This window comes from Phyllobates terribilis, unplaced genomic scaffold (genome assembly GCF_046119375.1).
Source record: "Phyllobates terribilis strain yellow unplaced genomic scaffold, ASM4611937v1 Scaffold_3__8_contigs__length_932513732, whole genome shotgun sequence".
NCBI lineage: Eukaryota > Metazoa > Chordata > Amphibia > Anura > Dendrobatidae > Phyllobates > Phyllobates terribilis.
The window spans coordinates 740166713-740185446 of NW_027362763.1; the positions used below are offsets into that span (position 1 = coordinate 740166713).

An 18734-nucleotide genomic window follows, 5' to 3' on the forward strand; every position below is an offset into this window, starting at 1 on the left:
TTTTCCAACTCCTAACATACTCACACACAGTCATGGACTACTCTTTAATCTTCAACTCCGATTGATATAGTATATCTGACCCCACAGCGCACCATACTCTCGTTCATCAGGTGAAATGATCTTTTGTGCTGCATCAGGAGGTTAAACAGATTCTGTGCTGCCGAGAACAATGGCAACCTATGCACATTACACAATCTATTGCAGATTGTTCTATGCGAATGTGGGCAGGCAGGTCTTAGAAAATTGAAAAATATTATACCTTGATATCTGTGATCCAATAACTTCAGAGAAATCTATATTTTTCTTAATATGTAAATGAGCTATTAAAATCTATGGGTGGGACCCATATCTCCCTGAGAATCTAACTCCAGAGCTTCTTTTAAATGAATGGGTCGTTTACCAGTGTGAGACATATAATGACTGACAGTCTGCTCGCCTGATATAAATGTCTCACACTGGTAAAGCCCCCTCTGGAGGCAGACTCTCTTGGAGATCTGTGTTCGGCCCATAGATCTAAACAGCTCATTTGACGCGCTCCCTGGGCCTGTGCTGTGCAGGGGAATACCCGGAGCCGGATCGCTGAGATGCTGGGGGTTGTAGTCTCCGTGTGGCGGTGACCCGGTCCGTGCCCAGGGTGGTCAAACCAGTGGCAGTCTATTTGTATGGTAATAAGTGTCCGACTACGCCACCCGTGGATTGCGGTCAGTGGGGACCGCCGCTGCGCTGCCGACCGCTGAGGCTGATGTTGGTTGCGCAGCCGAGTATGGGATAACTCCCCACGGGAGGAGTATTGCCTCAGGGCAGCGAATGTGAGAGATGATGGGAGTGATGGTGTGAGGGTCCCAGTGCTAATGGTGCTGGAGCGGCAAGGAATCACAGAGACGTGAGGTGCAGTTCAGGGTCTTTACTGATGGTACAAGGCAGACCCTCCCGGGAGTACTGGCTAGTATAAGGGGCCTGGTCAGTCTGCGAGCAAGCAGGAGTTCTCCTGGCCAGGTGGAGTTGTAGGCCTCCCCGTTAATCTGCACTCTTCCTGGCTACCTTGCTGTCAGCGGTTACAAGTAGCCCACGTCCCTGAGTATACCGTGTGGTGCTCACCCGTATGGCTGGTGACTTGGGGTCTTCTGTTAGCCTCCGCTCCTGGATGGCGGCGCTGGTCCCTTCTTTGTGACTGAGCCTCCGGGCTTCTATGGCCAGAGGACCTGGAATCCCCTGCCGGCTGGTTTCTGCTGCTGGGTATATATCAGTCCCCACAGCCTCGGACTCCTGTGTCCGGCTTTAGTATCTTCGTCCAGGGCGAACTCTGCTCAGCTCCAGCCCCTGGACTTCTGCTACTGCTCCTATAGAGCTCCTAGTTCTTCCTTTCCCTCTCCAGACTCTGACTGCTCTAATCCCGCCCCAGACCCAGTTTTTAAGGGCAGATTCTTCCCCTCCCAGGTCTGGGTGGGCCGTGTTGCATGTTTAGGGCTCCTGACCAGAGAAACCTCCCACTTGCTCTCAGACATAATATCTCTATTACTGCGGCAACCAGACCCCTGGGGTGTCGCACATTTACATATTAAGAAAAACGTGGATTTCATTAGATTGCTAATATGAAGGTATCATTTTACTCAGCTTCCTATGACCTACAAGTCCATACAGACAGCGTGGGAGGGTTGATCCTACTGACAGATTCCATTTAAGGTCACTGTCTTTACTATACTACATATGTGTGACCTTTACAGCCTGGTGAATGAGATTCTCTAAAAACCCTAGATATGAATATGGATCAAAGCTTACAATATTTCAGCTTTTATTTGTATTCTGTAATGAGATATGTCAAAATATCTGTCATCCATAGTGAAGCATGTTAAGTATTGCACTAAAGCATGTGTCGGTGCAGCACTAGTAGGGTAAGCTGGCACATCGTAAACCTTTGACCGGTAATGAGTATCAGTTAAATATTAAGTTCATTATCTAAGCGGTTGGAAAATATTGACCGCTTCTTATCCTAAGCAGTTTTGTCTTACATTACTGGCTTCACACTTTACTACTATTATTATTATTATTATTCATTTATTTAGCGCCATTGATTCCATGGTGCTGTACATAAGGGGTTACATACAAAATACAGATATCACTTACAGTAAACTAACAATGATAGACTGGTACAGAGGGAAGAGGACCCTGCCCTTGTGGGCTTACATTCTACAGGAACGGGAAAGGAGGCAGTAGGTTGAGTGGTTGCAGTAGCTCTGGCGTTGTTCAGGTGGCAGCAAGCAAAGTCATGGCAGGCTGTAAGCTGGTTTGAAGAGATGGATTTTCAGGTTCCGTCTGAAGGATCCAAGTGCGGAAAATCAGATGTGTTGGCACAGAATTCCATAGGCTGGGGGATATTCGGGAGAAATCTTGGAGGCGATTGGGCGAGGAACGAATAAGTGTGGAGGAGAGAAGGAGGTCTTGGGAGGACCATAGATTACCTTAGTGAATGTATCGGGAGATTAGTTCAGAAATGTATAGAGGAGAGCGGTTATGGATGGCTATGTAGGTCAGTGTTAGTAGTTTGAACTGGATATGCTGAGCAATTGGGAGCCAGTGAAGGGATTTGCAAAATGGGGTAGCTGAGGAGTAGCGAGGCAAGAGATGAACCAGTCGCGCAGCAGAGTTGAGGATGGACTGGAGGGGTGCGAGTGTGTTGGCAGGTAGGCCACAGAGGAGGATGTTGCAGTAGTCGAGGCGGGAGATGATGAGGGCATGCGCAAGCAGTCTAGTAGATTGAGGGTTGAGGAAAGGACGGATTCTGGAAATATTTTTGAGCTGGAGGTGACAGGAGGTGGTGAGAGCTTGGATGTGGGGTTTGAAGGACAGGGCAGAGTTAAGGGTTACTCCGAGGCGGCGGATTGCCGGTACAGGGGAAAGTGTGATGTAATTTATTGTGATAGAAAGATCAGGTGGGGAAGATATGCGAGATGGGGGAAAGAGTTCAGTTTTGTCCACATTGAGCTTGAGGAAGCGGGAGGAGAAGGAGGATATGGCTGCTAGACATGCTGGAATTCTGGACAGCAGAGAGGTGAAGTCTGGGCCAAAGAGGGAGATCTGGGTGTCAGCATACAGATGGTACTAGAAGCCATGGGATTTTATGAGCTGTCCCAGGCCAAGGGTATAGATTGAGAAGAGTAGGGGTCCTAGGACAGAGCCTTGAGGGACTCCAACAGAGACGGGGCAGGGTGAGGAGGTAGTGTTGGGAGTGGGAGACCCTAAATGTGCGGATGGAAAGGTATGAGGAGATCCAAGATAGGGCAAGGTCTTTGACGCCGAAGGAAGAGAGGATCTGTGGTCGGTGGCAGTGGTTAACTGTATCGAAAGCAGAGGACAGGTCAAGAAGAAGGAGTACAGAGAATTGTCTGTTAGCTTTGGCTGTAAGTCATTTGTGATTTTGGTAAGGGCAGTTTCGGTGGAATGGCGGGGGCAGAAACCGGATTGTCGGTTGTCGAAGAGACAGGATGAGAAGTGGGAGGAAAGTTCAGCTTGAACGTGTTGCTCAAGGAGTTTGGTGGCAAATGGGAGCAGCGATATGGGGCGGTAGCTGGACAAGGCGGTTGGGTCGAGGGATGGCTTTTTGAGGATGGGCGTGATTGTGGCATGTTTGAAGGCATCGGAGAAGCTACCAGAAGTTAGTGATAGGTTGAAGAGATGGGATAGGGATGGGATGAGTGTGGGGGTGAGGTTGAGGAGGAGGTGAGATGGGATGGGGTCGAGTGCACAAGTGGTGAGGTGTGATTTGGAGAGGAGACGAGTAAGGTCTCTTTCCGTGATGTTGGGAAGGGAGGTTATGGGTGAAGGGCAATTGTGTGGAAAACAAAGGGGTTGTGGTGGTCAAACAGTAAAGACTTGCCGTGTTTGGTCAGTCTTGTTTTTGAAGTGTGTGGCAAACTCCTCACCAGAGATGATGGAAGTTGGAGGGGGCAGTGGAGGGCGCAGGAGAGAGTTAAGTGTTGAATAGCTGTTTGGGGTTGTAGGATAGGGAAGATATGAGGGTTGTGAAGTAGGCCTGTTTAGCAGAGGTGAGTGCTGATTTGAATGCGAGTATTGTTTGTTTGAATGCAGTGAAGTCATCTTGAGTATGTTTTCTTCCAACTCCGCTCCGCAACCCTGGACGCTTGTCGAAGCTGTTTAGTGAGGTTGTTGTGCCAAGGTTGCCTGTTGACTTGTCGCGCTCTGCCATGCACAAGAGGCGTGACCGAGTCAATAGCTGATGCGAGAGTGGCATTGTAGAAAGCCGTGGCGCTGTCTGTGTCATGGAGTGAAGATATGGATGTCAGTGGTAGAATAGAGTCCGAGAGTGTGTGGGTGTCTAGTTGTGCAAGGTTTCTGCGGGGGTGTGCTTGTTGCTGGACATGGGTGACAAGTGAGGAGGACAGGGATGAGAAGGGGAGTTGATGGTGGTCAGATAGGGGTAGGGGAAGGTTGTGAGATTAGATAGGGAGCAGAGTCGGGTGAAGATGAGGTCTAGTGTGTGTCCGTCTGTGTGGGTGGAGGACCACTGAGTCCAAAGGATGAAGTTAGCGACAGGAGTTTGGATGCTGTTGACTGGCGAGTGTCATTGGGGATGTTGAAATCGCCCATGATGATTGTGGGAATGTCCGCAGACAGAAAGTAAAGAAGCCAGGTGGAGAATTGGTCAATATAGGCAGTGACCGAGCCTGGAGGTTGGTATATGACAGCCACTTGAAGGTTGGAGGGAGAGTAGATGCGGACAGAGTGGACTTCAAAAGAAGGGAGAATAAGGGAGGGTAGAGGAGGAGTAGGGCTAAAGGTGCAGGTGTTAGGAGAAGACCCGCTCCTCCACCATGTCTGTTACCAGGGCGAGGAGTGTGGGTGAAGTGCGAGCCACTGTAACAGCGCAGCAGGGGAGGCAGTGTCGGAGGGTGTCAGCCATGTCTCTGTGATGCCCAGGAAGGAGAGATTGAGAGAGGTTAAAAGGTAATGGACAAAATGAAGCTTGTTGTAGACAGAGCGGGCATTCCAGAGAGAGGGAGCAGGGGAGTGGGCCTCAGGGGCACGGATTTTATGTTAGAGAGGTTGCGGTAGTTTGCTGTTGGTTTGAAGCGATAGGTGGGGGAATTGGGGGGGGAGGTGTTAGCTTTGGGGGTCCAGGATTGGGAGACATGTCACCAGCAGTGAGGAGAAGCAGAGAGAGGGAGAGCAGGTGGGAGAAGGAGTGTCCGGCGTCTGTTATGTTTTGGTATGATAGATCTGAGGTTAAGGAGCAGGTCTGCTGATGAGGTAAGAGGGAAGGTGAGATGATTATTTGGTTAGAGGGTGCTGGCGTTTGGGGATAACGAAGGAGAGTAAGGATTAGTGGTGCAAAGACAGTAAGGACATATGTAAGCATAATGAATGTTAAGTGTGAATAAGAAAGAGAATCTAAGTACAAGTAGTAAATAGTTATTGGTACCTTCTGGTCACTTCTGGCTCATATCTGGCATATTTCATTTTTTGACCCTTAAAAGCAACCCTTCATAGCCAGACCTGTCTGTGCCAGACTTGGCTTGCTTGATTTATGGCTCTCTGAACAGCACATGAGGAGCCTCAGGAAGACTGCTCACAAAAGCATGGGTGGAAGGGGGTGAGTAATTAGGATACAGAGGCTAAATGTATTCAGGAAACAGACAGTTAGGGACCATTGTGTATTGGGATCAAAGGATTGAGGTGATAAACGTGCAGATGGGATAAAACGTACCAAGAACAGATAGAGTGAAATTAGCAGGGATCAGTGGATACACAGCAGATATTGGATGCAGGAAACATACCGGGAGACAGGTAGATACAGTTTGGTCAGATATGCAGCGTTGGATTTGCAGTTTGGGTCAGATGACGTATCTGTGGGTGAAGCAGAACAGATTGTCAGATGAAGAATGGTGGTGAGGGGTTATATATCTGGCATATTTCATTTTTTGCCCCTTAAAAGTGACCCTTCAATCATAGCCAGACACTCTCTAATTAAATGAGTTTTCTTCTATGGACAATCTATTTTTGTAAAAAGGGTCCTCCATGGATATGGTGATCACTGGATCTTCCAACAGTGCAGCACCTTGTAATCAGCTTCTATCCTTTGGATCCTGCCAGGAAATGTCTCGTGTCCCTGCAGTACCACCAATTGGGAAGTAAAGCATTACACAGGGTCCATTCAAATCTTGATCATGTCTATATGACTGATGGTGCTTGGTCCTCCCAGAGGGAGAAACCCTCCTTTTAGCCCCTAACCCTTTTACCACCTTAGAATTCCCTAATAGATTCAAGAAATGTCTTCTCTCAACTAGAAACTGCTTTAGCATATTGGTAAAATCTGAGGTTCATTTATGGCACTTAGCGCAAAGCTAAATGTACAACATGGGGATTGTGCGGGTGCAAGAGCAGTGACCACAGTGAGTTGTAGTTGGAATCCAAGATGGCTTAAAGCGGTTGTCCACTACTAGGACAAACCCTTCTCAACCGGAATGTTTGACCCAGTTAAAATAAAAACACTAAGGCTATGTGCCCACGATGCAAAAATGAAGCAGAAAATTTCTGCAGCATTTCTGCATCTCCCTGGCAGAAAAAACGCATGCAGATTGTGCATGCGTTTTTCCTGCAGAATACATGCGGATCCACATGCGGATTCACATGCGTTTCCGCATGCAGACTGACAAGCGCTTTCCAGGCAATAGCATCACTTGGAAAGTGCTTGACAGCTAGGTCACACTATATAAATCCATGCAAACAGCATGGATTTATACAGTGTGAACCGTAAAAATTAAAACAAATAAAGCTATACTCACCCCCGAGGCCCCGGTGTGTGCAGCAGCGCTCGTTCCTGTTTGGTTCCCGGCTGCCGGCATATCGCGAGACAGAGCGGTGAAGGGCCTGCGGTCACATGACTGTGACGTCACCGCAGGTCCTCAAGCGATGCCGGCATTCAGAGAGAAGCCGCCGGACAGGTGAGTATAAACTTTATTTGTTATTTTATTCTTTTTTTACTGGTAGAATGGTACCCAGGTCTGGATGAGAGTCTTCTCTCCTCCAGAACTGGGTACCATCCGCACATAGAGACGCATAGAAGCCGCTTGTACAAATGTACAGTCGCGGTTTCTATGCGTTTCAATGCAAGTCAATAGCGGGAGTTCCGCTGCGCTTCCGCAAAATTAAATGACATACTGCGGATTTTTGTGCGCAGCATAAACGCTGCGGAAAAATCCGCAGCATGTGCATAGAACATGCGGAATCCCCTTGGGGACCATGGGGTGCGGATTACCTAGCGTTTCACAAGCGTTTCCGGTGCGGAAATTCCGCAGCATAAACGCTTGAAAAATGCTGCGTGGGCACACAGCCTTATACTCTCCTTCAACGCTGGCGCCATTCAAGCACTGTCGCTTTGGAACACAGAGGTAAAGAATAATAAATGAAAAATATTGCTGATGCCTTAAAGAAGCACTCCTCTCATCAAATGCTGCCGGAACTTGACATGACATCAGCGGATGTCAGAGCTGGCTGCTGCCGGCCGTCATGTGATGCCTGTGAGCGGCCTGTGATCGCGTCGCTCACAGGCAAGAAGGACAGTGCAAGGTATTTACAAATAAAATTATTTACACCATATAAATACATTGGGGGTATTATCCATAGTAGTGGAGAACCCCTTTAATATTTGGTACAGAAACCTTTGTTTGCAATTACAGAGGTCAGACATTTCCTGTAGTTCTTGACCAAGTCTGCACACACTGCAGCAGGGATTTTGGCCCACTCCTCCATACAGATCTTTCAGGTTTCGGGGCTGTCTCTGGGCAACATTGAATTTCAGTTCCCTTCAAAGATTTTCTATTGGGTTCAGGTCAGGAGACTGGCTAGGGCACTCCAAGACCTTGAAATGCTTCTTACGAAGCCACTCCTTAATTTCCCTGGCTGTGTGTTTTGGGTCATTTCATGCTGGAAGACCCAGCCACGACCCATCTTTAATGCTCTTACTGAGGGAAGGGGGTTGTTGGCCAAAATACATGACCCCATCCATCCTCCCTTCAATATGGTGCAGTTGTCCTGTCCCCTTTGCTGGAAAGGACCTCCAAAGTATGGTGTTTCCCCCACTATCCTTCACGGTTGGGACAGTGTTCTTGGAGTTGTACTTATCCTTCTTTCTCCAAACATGGCAAGTGGAGTTGATACCCAAAAGTTCTATCTTGGTCTCACGTGACCTCCCATGCCTCCTCTGGATCATGCTGATGGTCATTGGTGAGCTTCAAACGTGCCAGGACATATGCCGGCGGGAGCAAGTGGACTTCTTGTGCCGTGCTGGATTTTAATCCATGACTGGGTAGTGTGTTACTAACGATAATGTTTGAGACTGTGGTCCCAGCTCTCTTCAGGTCATTGACCAGGTCCTCCTGTGTAGTTCTGGGCTGATTCCTGACCTTTCACAGAATCATCCTTACCCCACAAGGCAAGATCTTTCATGGAACCCCAGACAGAGGAAGATTGACAGTCATCTTGTGTTTCTTCCATTTCCTAATAATTGTGCCAACAGTTGTTGCCTTCTCACCAAGCTTCTTGCCTATTGTCCTGTAGCCCATCCCAGCCTTGTGCAGGTGTACAATTTTGTCCCTGGTGTCCTTAGACAGCTCTTTGGTCTTGGCCATGGTGGAGAGGTTGGAGTGTGATTGATTGAGTGTGTGGACAGGTGCCTTTTATACAGGTAATGAGCTCAAACAGGTGCAATTAATACAAGTAATGAGTGCAGAGTAGGAGGGCTTCTTAAAGAAAAACTAACAGGTCTGTGAGAGTCAGAATTCTTGCTGGTTTGTAGGTGATCAAATACTTAATTAAATTGCGTTTTAATACATTAAATATTTAAAAATCATACAATGTGATTTTTTTATTTTTAGTTTCTGTCTCTCACAGGTGAAGTGTACCTGCGATTAAAATTACAGACCTCTCCATTCTTTGTAGGTGGGAAATCTTGCAATATCGGCAGTGTATCAAATACTTATTTCCCCACTGTATCAGCAAAAAGTGACAAGGGGACCTAACAGAGATGCAATAATGGTAGACCACTCTGTTCTGTGTTGGGAATCCGTATTCCTGTGCTTGGTCATTATGGATGTGCTTGTTTTGCATCTCCTGTCACTCCATGGAAATTTTGTTTTTGTAGAAGTCACTGAATTTCCGACAGTTTTTTTTTCCTGTAACACAGTAGAAAAAAATTGGGGAATTTTGAAGCCAGTGTTCTTGAAGTTGCAGCCTGTATAGTTAGAGGTGCAATGTTCCAAAGGATGTGGATTGGTCCCTAATTTTTGTGGTCTCATCTCTAAGAATGTTATCCGTAGAGTTCCCACATTCTCCAATTCAGAATTGCTGAAAGTAACTGCTTTTTCTCATTGAAATCCATGCACCTCATACATGTCGATATTTATAGGATTGCAGACAATGGAATTTATCTCATGTGAGATGTTGGCTGGGGAATTAGTTTGTGTATAATGACATCTGTGTACTCAGTTGTTTATGGTGGATTCTACGAATTGATTCTTGTTCATTTCATTATGAATTAACGTAAAATTTTTGTACTTTGTGTGTTTTGTTTAGACTCCAAATAGTAAAATTAACACTTCTGACGAAGCTGTTGTACGTTGCCTAAAGGGGCATACATAACACAGGACTTCAAAGAAGTCCAAAGAGACAAAAACAGTGTCATGTACAGTACCTACAACTCTGGCTCCGTACTATGCACAGTACAGCGTGGTAGATTTGCCTGGATTCTTTTACAAGGGTTGTCCCACGAACAAAGTACATTTTAAATAATAGATCTTGGAGTAATAATGAGTTCTACAATTGGATTTGTTAAAAAAAAAATGTTCCTGTGCTGAGATAATTTTATAAATGTGCTGTCCCTGCTATGTGCTGTATAATGGCTGTGTCTAACCACGCAGAGCTGCTCCAGTTCATGGTCAGCATATACCACAGCTCCTGGCCAGGGGAGAAAGCATAAGTCACCTGTGATAAAGGAGTAAATAGACAAAACTGCAGGGACTCGCAACTGCTGCTTTTTGAGATGGCACATTTCCCTTCCTGTTTTATCACTTGATCGAGTGCTTCTGCCGCATCTCCAGCCTTCTGTGCTCATCATGGATCAAGTCAGTGACATATATGCTTACCTCCTACTCCCACTAACTTGATATATGATGAGCTCTAAGGGCTGTAGATGAGGTAGAAACACTCGCTCCTGTGATAAAACAGGCAGGGAAATATGTTAACTCAGAAAGAAGCAGCTGTGAGTTCCTGCTGTGTCGCCTGTATACTCGCATATCAAAAGCGACTTGTGCTTTCTGGACACCCGTCCCAGCCAGGAGCCATGGTATGTGCCGACCATGAACTAAAGCAGCTCTGAATGGTCAGACACAGCAAACAGATAACCTTATACATGTGCCCCTGCTATATATTATCGCTGCACAGGGATATTTTTTTTTTTACACATCCAATTGTGGAATTTATTTTACTACCTAGATCTATTGATTAAAATGTACTTTGTTCATGGGAAAACCCCTTTAAGCTATTAAGTAAAGCAGGAAGGTCATCATTGAGCATTGTTGGAAGTTTTGCATACTTTCATGCCACTTTCCATTTTACAATCTATAGAAAGGAACGACTGGGAATGAGTAATTTTCATTGGTGCTTGTAGGGCAGACTCGGGTAATACAAGAAGCAGGCAACTTGTTCTTGATTAACCAGGAACCGTGCCCTGGTAATTTCATTTATTGCCTTAGTGTATGTATATATACATATATACTGTCATTATATAATATAACCACCACTGCCTGACTTCTTCAACTTCTAATATATAACCAGAAAATTTCCCAGATAAAGATTAGACTTTAGTAAACTTGCACTTTTTTTTTTTTTTTTTTTTAATTAGTCAGCCATTTACATGTAAAGCAATATTCCTAATTGTCGGCAAAGTCGTAGTGTACACTGTGTTCCAAATTATTATGCAAATAATATTTTCTCAGATTTTCCCAAATTACCTATATGAATTGCAGTCATTGTAATTTTCCAGTCAAATAACTATTAGAGTACAATTGAAAGGTTTTTGTACAAACTGCCTATGATAACAGTATATTTTTAAAAAAATAAAAAACTCAAACTGCTCTCAAAATGCATGTTCCAAATTATTATGCACAGCAGAGTTTTCAACCTTTTCATTTTAATAAAGAACAAAAAAATGGTCATTTTTGAAATTATAAGCATTAGCAGGTTATTACAAACTGAAATCAAACAGTTTTCAACTCAAAACTTTATTCTAGGTGATGTTACATTTGCACATAGGACCCTTTGTTCGAAAGGAGCTTCTGAACTCTCTCGTTCATTGAATTTGTCAGGTTTTGGATGGTTTCTGCTTTAATTGTTTTGCATGAGGACAGAATACCCTCCCAGAGCTGTTGCTTAGATGTGAACTGCCTCCCGCCATCATAGACACTCCTTTTGATGATGCTCCAGAGGTTCTCAATGGGGTTGAGGTCAGGGGAGCATGGGTGCCACACCATAAGTTTGTCCCCTTTTATGCCCATAGCAGCCAGAGATGCAGATGTGTTATGTGCAGCATGAGACGGGGCATTATCATGCATGAAATGATCTCGATGGTCCAGATGGATGGAGTGGAGGATGGCTGGTTGATGGACACCCCATGCAAACATGGCTACGGCGTTAACAAGGAGGAGGTGGAGTGATGTTTTGGGCTGGAATCATGGGGAGAGAGATTGTCGGCCCTTTTAGGATCCCTGAAGGGGTAAAGATGAACTCCATAATGTATGTTGAGTTTCTCAAACAGCACTTCCTTCTATGGTTCAAGAAGAAGAACCGTGCATTCCGCAGCAAGATCATTTTCATGCATGATAATGCCCCGTCTCATGCTGCACATAACACATCTGCATCTCTGGCTGCTATGGGCATAAAAGGGGACAAACTTATGGTGTGGCACCCATGCTCCCCTGACCTCAACCCCATTGAGAACCTCTGGAGCATCATCAAAAGGAGTGTCTATGATGGCGGGAGGCAGTTCACATCTAAGCAACAGCTCTGGGAGGGTATTCTGTCCTCATGCAAAACAATTGAAGCAGAAACCATCCAAAACCTGACAAATTCAATGGACGAGAGAGTTCAGAAGCTCCTTTCGAACAAGGGGTCCTATGTGAAAATGTAACATCACCTAGAATAAAGTTTTGAGTTGAAAACTGTTTGATTTCAGTTTGTAATAACCTGCTAATGCTTATAATTTCAAAAATGACCATTTTTTTGTTCTTTATTAAAATGAAAAGGTTGAAAACTCTGCTGTGCATAATAATTTGGAACATGCATTTTGAGTGCAGTTTGAGTTTTTTTAATTTTTTTAAAAATATACTGTTATCATAGGCAGTTTGTACAAAAACCTTTCAATTGTACTCTAATAGTTATTTGACTGGAAAATTACAATTACTGCAATTCATATAGGTAATTTGGGAAAATCTGAGAAAATATTATTTGCATAATAATTTGGAACACAGTGTGTATATATATAAAAAAAAATTAAATAATAAAATAATCTCAATACAGACCTGGATAAATGTAACAGTCAAAGGTCTAGAACCCAAATCACACTATAGGACTGGGTGCACAAACCACAAGAGCGATTGATGCCCTGTTTGTCACTAAAATGGTTTCTTGACTGTGTTGTCTATAGACATTCCAATAGTAGAGAAAGCAGAACCTATGGAATTATCAGTTGGAAACAGCGATATTGCCGTTAGGTTAAGTGCGCACATAGTGTTTTTTATGCGTTTTTCTGTAATTTTTTCCTCGCGGAAAGGCATCAAAAACTCTATGTAATCCTTCTGCCAGCTGATGCAAAACTGGATCCCATAATCCCTCACTAGTAATTTATAAAGGGATAACAGTATGTTGGGATTGCTGGATTTTATTTCTCTATTTATACAACCTAAAATCTTGTTTGCTTTTGCGGCTGCTGCCTGACATTGAGTACTGCTGCTCAGCTTACTTGTAACCAGAATACCAAAGTCCTTCTGTTCTGTAGCCCGAGTATACTCCCATTTAATGTATATGTAGCAATAGGATTACTCCGTCCTAGGTGCATTACTCTACATTTATCTACATTAAACCTCATCTGCCAAGTGTTTGCCCATTCAGTCATCTTATCGAGATCATTCTGCAATATTGTAATGTCAAGGTTAGATTTTAATATCCTACATAGTTTGGTATCGTCATTAAAGACTGACACTTTACTCTCAAATCCATCCCCAAGGTCATTAATAAAGAGATTAAAAAGAATCGGTCCTAGCACAGATCCCTGCGGTCCCCACTGCTGACTATATCCCATTTAGAGAACGTACTATTTATGACGACATTGTTTCCTATCATTTAACCAATTCCTTACCCATCTGCATATAGTCCCCCCAAGTCCTTGCTTCTGTAGCTTCAATATAAGGCTGCTATGTGGTACAGTATCAAATGCCCTTGCAAAGTCCAGATAAATGACATCAGCCACATTACCAACATCCAGATTTGCACTTACCTCCTCATAGAAGCCCAACATGTTAGTTAGACACGACCTATTCTTCATGAATCCATGTTGATTATCATTTATTATATTATTCTCTGTGATATATATCTGCAGGTCATCTCTTTTGATGCCCTCAAAAACTTTGCACACTACCGATGTCAGACTAACTGGATGGTAGTTACCTGGATCCACCTTCTTACCTTTCTTAAATATTGGTACCACATTGGCTATCCTCCAATCCTGTGGCACCACCCCTGTTACCAGAGAGTCTAAGACGTCAGCTATTTCTACATGCACAATTATACAGGGAAGACTGTCAATCACTGAGTAGCACCGCCCACTGGACTCGTATGTATACAAACACCAGGGATTTCATTGAATAAAATGCAAGTTTTATTGAAACTTGTCCTATAACCATGTCTATCACTCTGACCAGCTCCTCCTGCTCTCTAATTTCCTGCCTGCACATCCGGTATCGTGTTCAGCATGACAGGTTCCCGTTATATTTGTAAGGCTAGCATTGGACTGCAGCGTCAAGTTAAGATTTGAGCTCCTCCGTCATCATCTATTCTGTGTTGATTTTCTCTCTAAGTGAAATGGTGACTTTGGTACAAATCTACTTCTGTATAACGTTGATTGGATTATGCGCCCATTGGACTGTCACCTGTAAGAGGTTATATTAAAGAAATCCTGTCACCATTGCGGTATTTAACCCTTTTGCCTGATTCCTGCCATGTCTTTTATGTCCCAATCAATTGTGGATAATTATGTAAAAAGACCCTTTATTCTGGTCGTATCGGCATATGACTTGGCTCTAGTCCAGCGGGGCGTTGCTTCAAACTGGAGCTGGCCAGCCTCAGAAGCTGTAAGCACCCCCCCATGGGTGTGATTGATGGCCTCCTCACTTTAGATGCTTCGTCAATAGCGTTGGCCAGTGAGGAGGCCATCAATCACACCCATGATTACAACTTCTGAGGCCAAAGTCTTCCGGAGTCAGTGGGACTATCCAGTGGATTTGAGCAAAGTACAGAACATAAAGGAGATGGTAGGAATCATGGAATAGGGAAATATAATGTAATGGAGGCAGTTTAGGAGGTTTGGGGGTCCTGATATGTTTCCATTAACTATATCTACTTTGCCAAAGTGGGAAGAGCTGGGACGGAATGTGTCTATGCCCAGCTGTCTAATTCGTTATTCCACTAAAGTGGTGTACATTTTAAAATATTCCAGAAATGTTCTGGACTGGAGTAACATTTCTGCCACTTGGAAGGTTCGCCTCTTATTGATCTAGGTATTTTACTTCAACCGCACGGTTCATAAAGACTGGCAGGCACAACACCAGTCTTAAAGAGAACCTGGTAACATGATATTGCAATGTAAAGTAAAGACATATCTGTAATGGTGCTGTAACACAAATTAAATTGATACCTTTGGTGAAGAAATACGCTGTGTGGTTCTTCTTTAATCACCATTAAAAGTTTTCTGCTAATTAGATTTCGGTGCACAGGGGCCGAGCTGTGCACTGGGTCTTCTCCTCCCTCCCTGTCTGTGATTCCTCAGCCCCTCCGTCTGCCTCCGGTCTGTGAATGACCTCCCTCTTCTATTTGAAATCTCAGCAGTGACCTGTCACTCACAGACCGGAGGCAGGCGGAGGGGTCGGGGAATCACAGACAGGGAGGGAGGAGAAGACCCAGTGCACAGTCCGGCCCCTGTGCACCGACATCTAATTAGCAGAAAACTGCAAATGGTGATTACAGACGAACCACAAAGTGGATTTATTCACCAAATGTATCAATTAAATCTATATTACAGCCCCATCACAGCCATGTCTTTACTTTTACATACACAAAAATCGTGCTGACAGGCTCTCTTTAATTAATTGGGGCCAATGCCTTTTATTTTGGGCCCATAGAGCCATAGATAACTTTAATCAAATGACTGGAAAATACCTTGACGTAGAAAAGGCCTTAGGAGACTGAAGGTTAAAACACACACGCAATAATCTCATGTCCCACCCTCAGTTTCTATTTATTGCCCTGGGTGTTTTTTTCTTATTGTGTTAACTTCTTTTCTTCTTTCCCCTCCTAGGATTCTGAATTTCTGTGCATGGAACTAGATGAAACAAAGATGAATGAAATACTCAAGAAATTGTCAGAGGTGGAAGAAAACTTGGCAGCGTTAACTCACATCAGCTAACTGGCACCCGGCACAACGTTCTTTTTTTTTTTTTCTTTTTTTTTTAAATTAAATCTTTCACAAAGAACTTTTAGTTTGTCGTTTTAATTAGAGCATTTGCAGTATTGTATGTAGTTATAAAAACACATGCCACCTTTTTACAGGACACCTTAATTTTGTAAAGGGGGAAGAAAAAACAAACAAACACTGGTGCGTTGGATTTTTATTTCCGATGAGATAAGCAACATTTCACTTTGTCTATATGGAAGTAAACATGTATGCTCAGCTTATCCGAGTGTACATAATAACGGGGATGTTGAGGGCTGTAAGCTAAGTGTGTTATCAGCAAACTACTAAATTAATGCATTTGGCCACCTTAACCCCTTCCTACTGCAGCCAAAATTCCTTTTCATTTTTGTGATTTCGTCTTGTTTTGGAAATCTGATTCCAGCGGTGTGTCTCTTATTGCGCTGCTTGCTGTTGTTTTGACAAAATCATTGTTTTATCAACAGATTATTATTACTAGAGGACTAGTAAACCTGCTGCCATGTAGTCCTCCATATTTATGAGCTCTGTATAACCCCACCACTGATTGGCAGCTTTCTGCCTATGCACAGTGGACACAGTAAGCTGCCAATCAGTGGTGTGTGTGGGATTATACAGAGCTCAGCATTCAGAGAACTGCTAGATCTGCAGCGGATAAAACCGTTTTTAATCAGAACTGCAGCAATTAGCCCAGTAAGTAACACATCACTGTAATTTAATCAGGGTCTCTTCCCCCTACATCATGCTGCCCTCAGAGTAGCAAAAACCTGCAATAGATTCCCTTTGTTTACCCAGGTGAGGTCTTATATGTTTCGGGACAAGTTAAAGTGTTGAATGATACCATGTAATATACGATATACTGAAAAATAGGGAACAAAATCCAAATATGGTGAAAGTGGAAAAAACTTCAATTCCATCATTGTTTTGTTTTTAATTGGTGATTGGGGATTAAAATTACTTGGCAACATGATTTTTCAGGTCAGTACGATCGCGATGTTGCCAAATGTGCATAATTTTTTTAATATATATTTTATTCGTGAAAAAAAATTAAGAAATTTAATAAAAAAAATAAAAAAAATTATCATTTTGTAAGACCTGTAATTTTTTAATAAAATGTTATCACGAATGTTGTTTTTGGGGGTTGTTTTAAGTTCTCTTTGGGGACTTGACCTTGTGATCGTCTGATTGCTTTATATGCTGCAGAACAACTGTATTACATTGTATAGAGAAAACCACAGTCTATTATGATGCACAGCACCAGCGGGTCTTCATAGAAGTATCATGATGGCAGCAGGCCCCAGGCTGCCATTGCACCACACAATCACATCGGAAATTGGGGATGAAGGGCACGCTTATCGGCAAATTTTTCCCATTCCCCAGAATTTGCCTTAAATTCTGCTGTAGGGAATGAGACAGATAATGGCTGTGCATACTGCTGCCTGAGAACCAGATTATACATGGGGACTCGACATGGGCCGTATATTGTATGACGGATGTCAGTAAGGGGTTAAAGTTATATACACTGCTCAAAAAAATAAAGGGAACACTCAAATAACACATCCTAGATCTGAATGGATGAAATATTCTCATTGAATACTTTGTTCTGTACAAAGTTGAATGTGCTGACAACAAAATCACACAAAAATCATCAATGGAAATCAAATTTATTAACCAATGGAGGCCTGGAAATTGAGTCGCCCCCCAAAATTAAAGTAGAAAAACACACTACAGGCTGATCCAACTTTGATGTAATGTCCTTAACACAAGTCAAAATGAGGCTCAGTATTGTGTGTGGCCTCCACGTGCCTGTATGACCTCCCTACAACGCCTGGGCATGCTCCTGATGAGGTTGCGGATGGTCTCCTGTGGGATCTCGTCCCAGACCTGGACTAAAGCATCCGCCAACTCCTGGACAGTCTGTGGTGCAACGTGGACGTTGGTGGATGGAGCGAGACATGATGTCCCAGATGTGCTCAATCGGATTTAGGTCTGGGGAACGGGCGGGCCAGTCCATAGCTTCAATGCCTTCATCTTCAAAACCTACAAAAGACAAAAAATATATCTCATACCCTACCATCATTATATATAAATGTAAAGCAAAGTTGCATATTAAATATAGGGTACTTAGTGAACTATTTTTGATCAAAAAAAGTATACAAGCCGTCCCACCAGTGACAAGGTGACCCTAAATTGGGATGGTACCTACACTGTCTATATTAAAAACCTTACTATATATCAAAGTTGAAGTAATGCATATAAAAGGGTAGACAAATAGGACCGGGTCCCAACTTCAGACCACCTAGGCCCGTGGTAAGCTACATATATACTAATCAGCTCAACAAAGGGGATGCCACACCCTTAATTTGCACAGAATGCAAACAAGACAAAAAACCAAGCAATGTGAACTGAGGTCTAAGATGGTACACATGCAAGAAATAGGAGCATGTTCACACTAGCAAAAAGAAGCAAAACCTACAAAAGACAAAAAATATATCTCATATATCAAAGTTGAAGTAATGCATATAAAAGGGTAGACAAATAGGACCGGGTCATCTTGCAGGGACTGCTGACAGACTCCAGCCACATGCGGTTGGCCCTGGGTTCCTCATAATGCAGGACGATGCCAGACCTCACCAGCATATGGTCTCACAAGGGGTCTGAGGATCTCATCTCGCTACCTAATGACAGTCAGGCTACCTCTGGCGAGCACATGGAGGGCTGTGCGGCCCTCCAAAGAAATGCCACCCCACATCATTACTGACCCACTGCCAAACCGGTCATGCTGAAGGAGGTTGCAGGGTGCAGATCGCTCTCCACGGCGTCTCCAGACTCTGTCACATCTGTCACATGTGCTCAGTGTGAACCTGCTTTCATCTGTGAAGAGCACAGGGCGCCAGTGGCGACTTTGCCAATCCTGGTGTTTTGTGGCAAATGCCAAGCGTCCTGCACGGTGTTGGGCTGT

The 18734-nt window shown here is 43.9% G+C and overlaps 1 protein-coding gene across 1 annotated transcript in view; it reads left to right on the forward strand.

Annotated features, from left to right (window-relative positions):
- COMMD1 (copper metabolism domain containing 1) overlaps window positions 1-16898 on the forward strand; it is a 93417-nt gene extending 76519 nt beyond the window's left edge. Inside the window, exon 3 of the mRNA XM_073672127.1 lies at window positions 15641-16898. Within this exon, the coding sequence (XP_073528228.1) occupies window positions 15641-15748 (108 nt within the window). The 3' untranslated portion in view covers window positions 15749-16898. The remainder of the gene's footprint in view (window positions 1-15640) is intronic.
- The last annotated feature ends 1836 nt before the right edge of the window (window positions 16899-18734 follow it).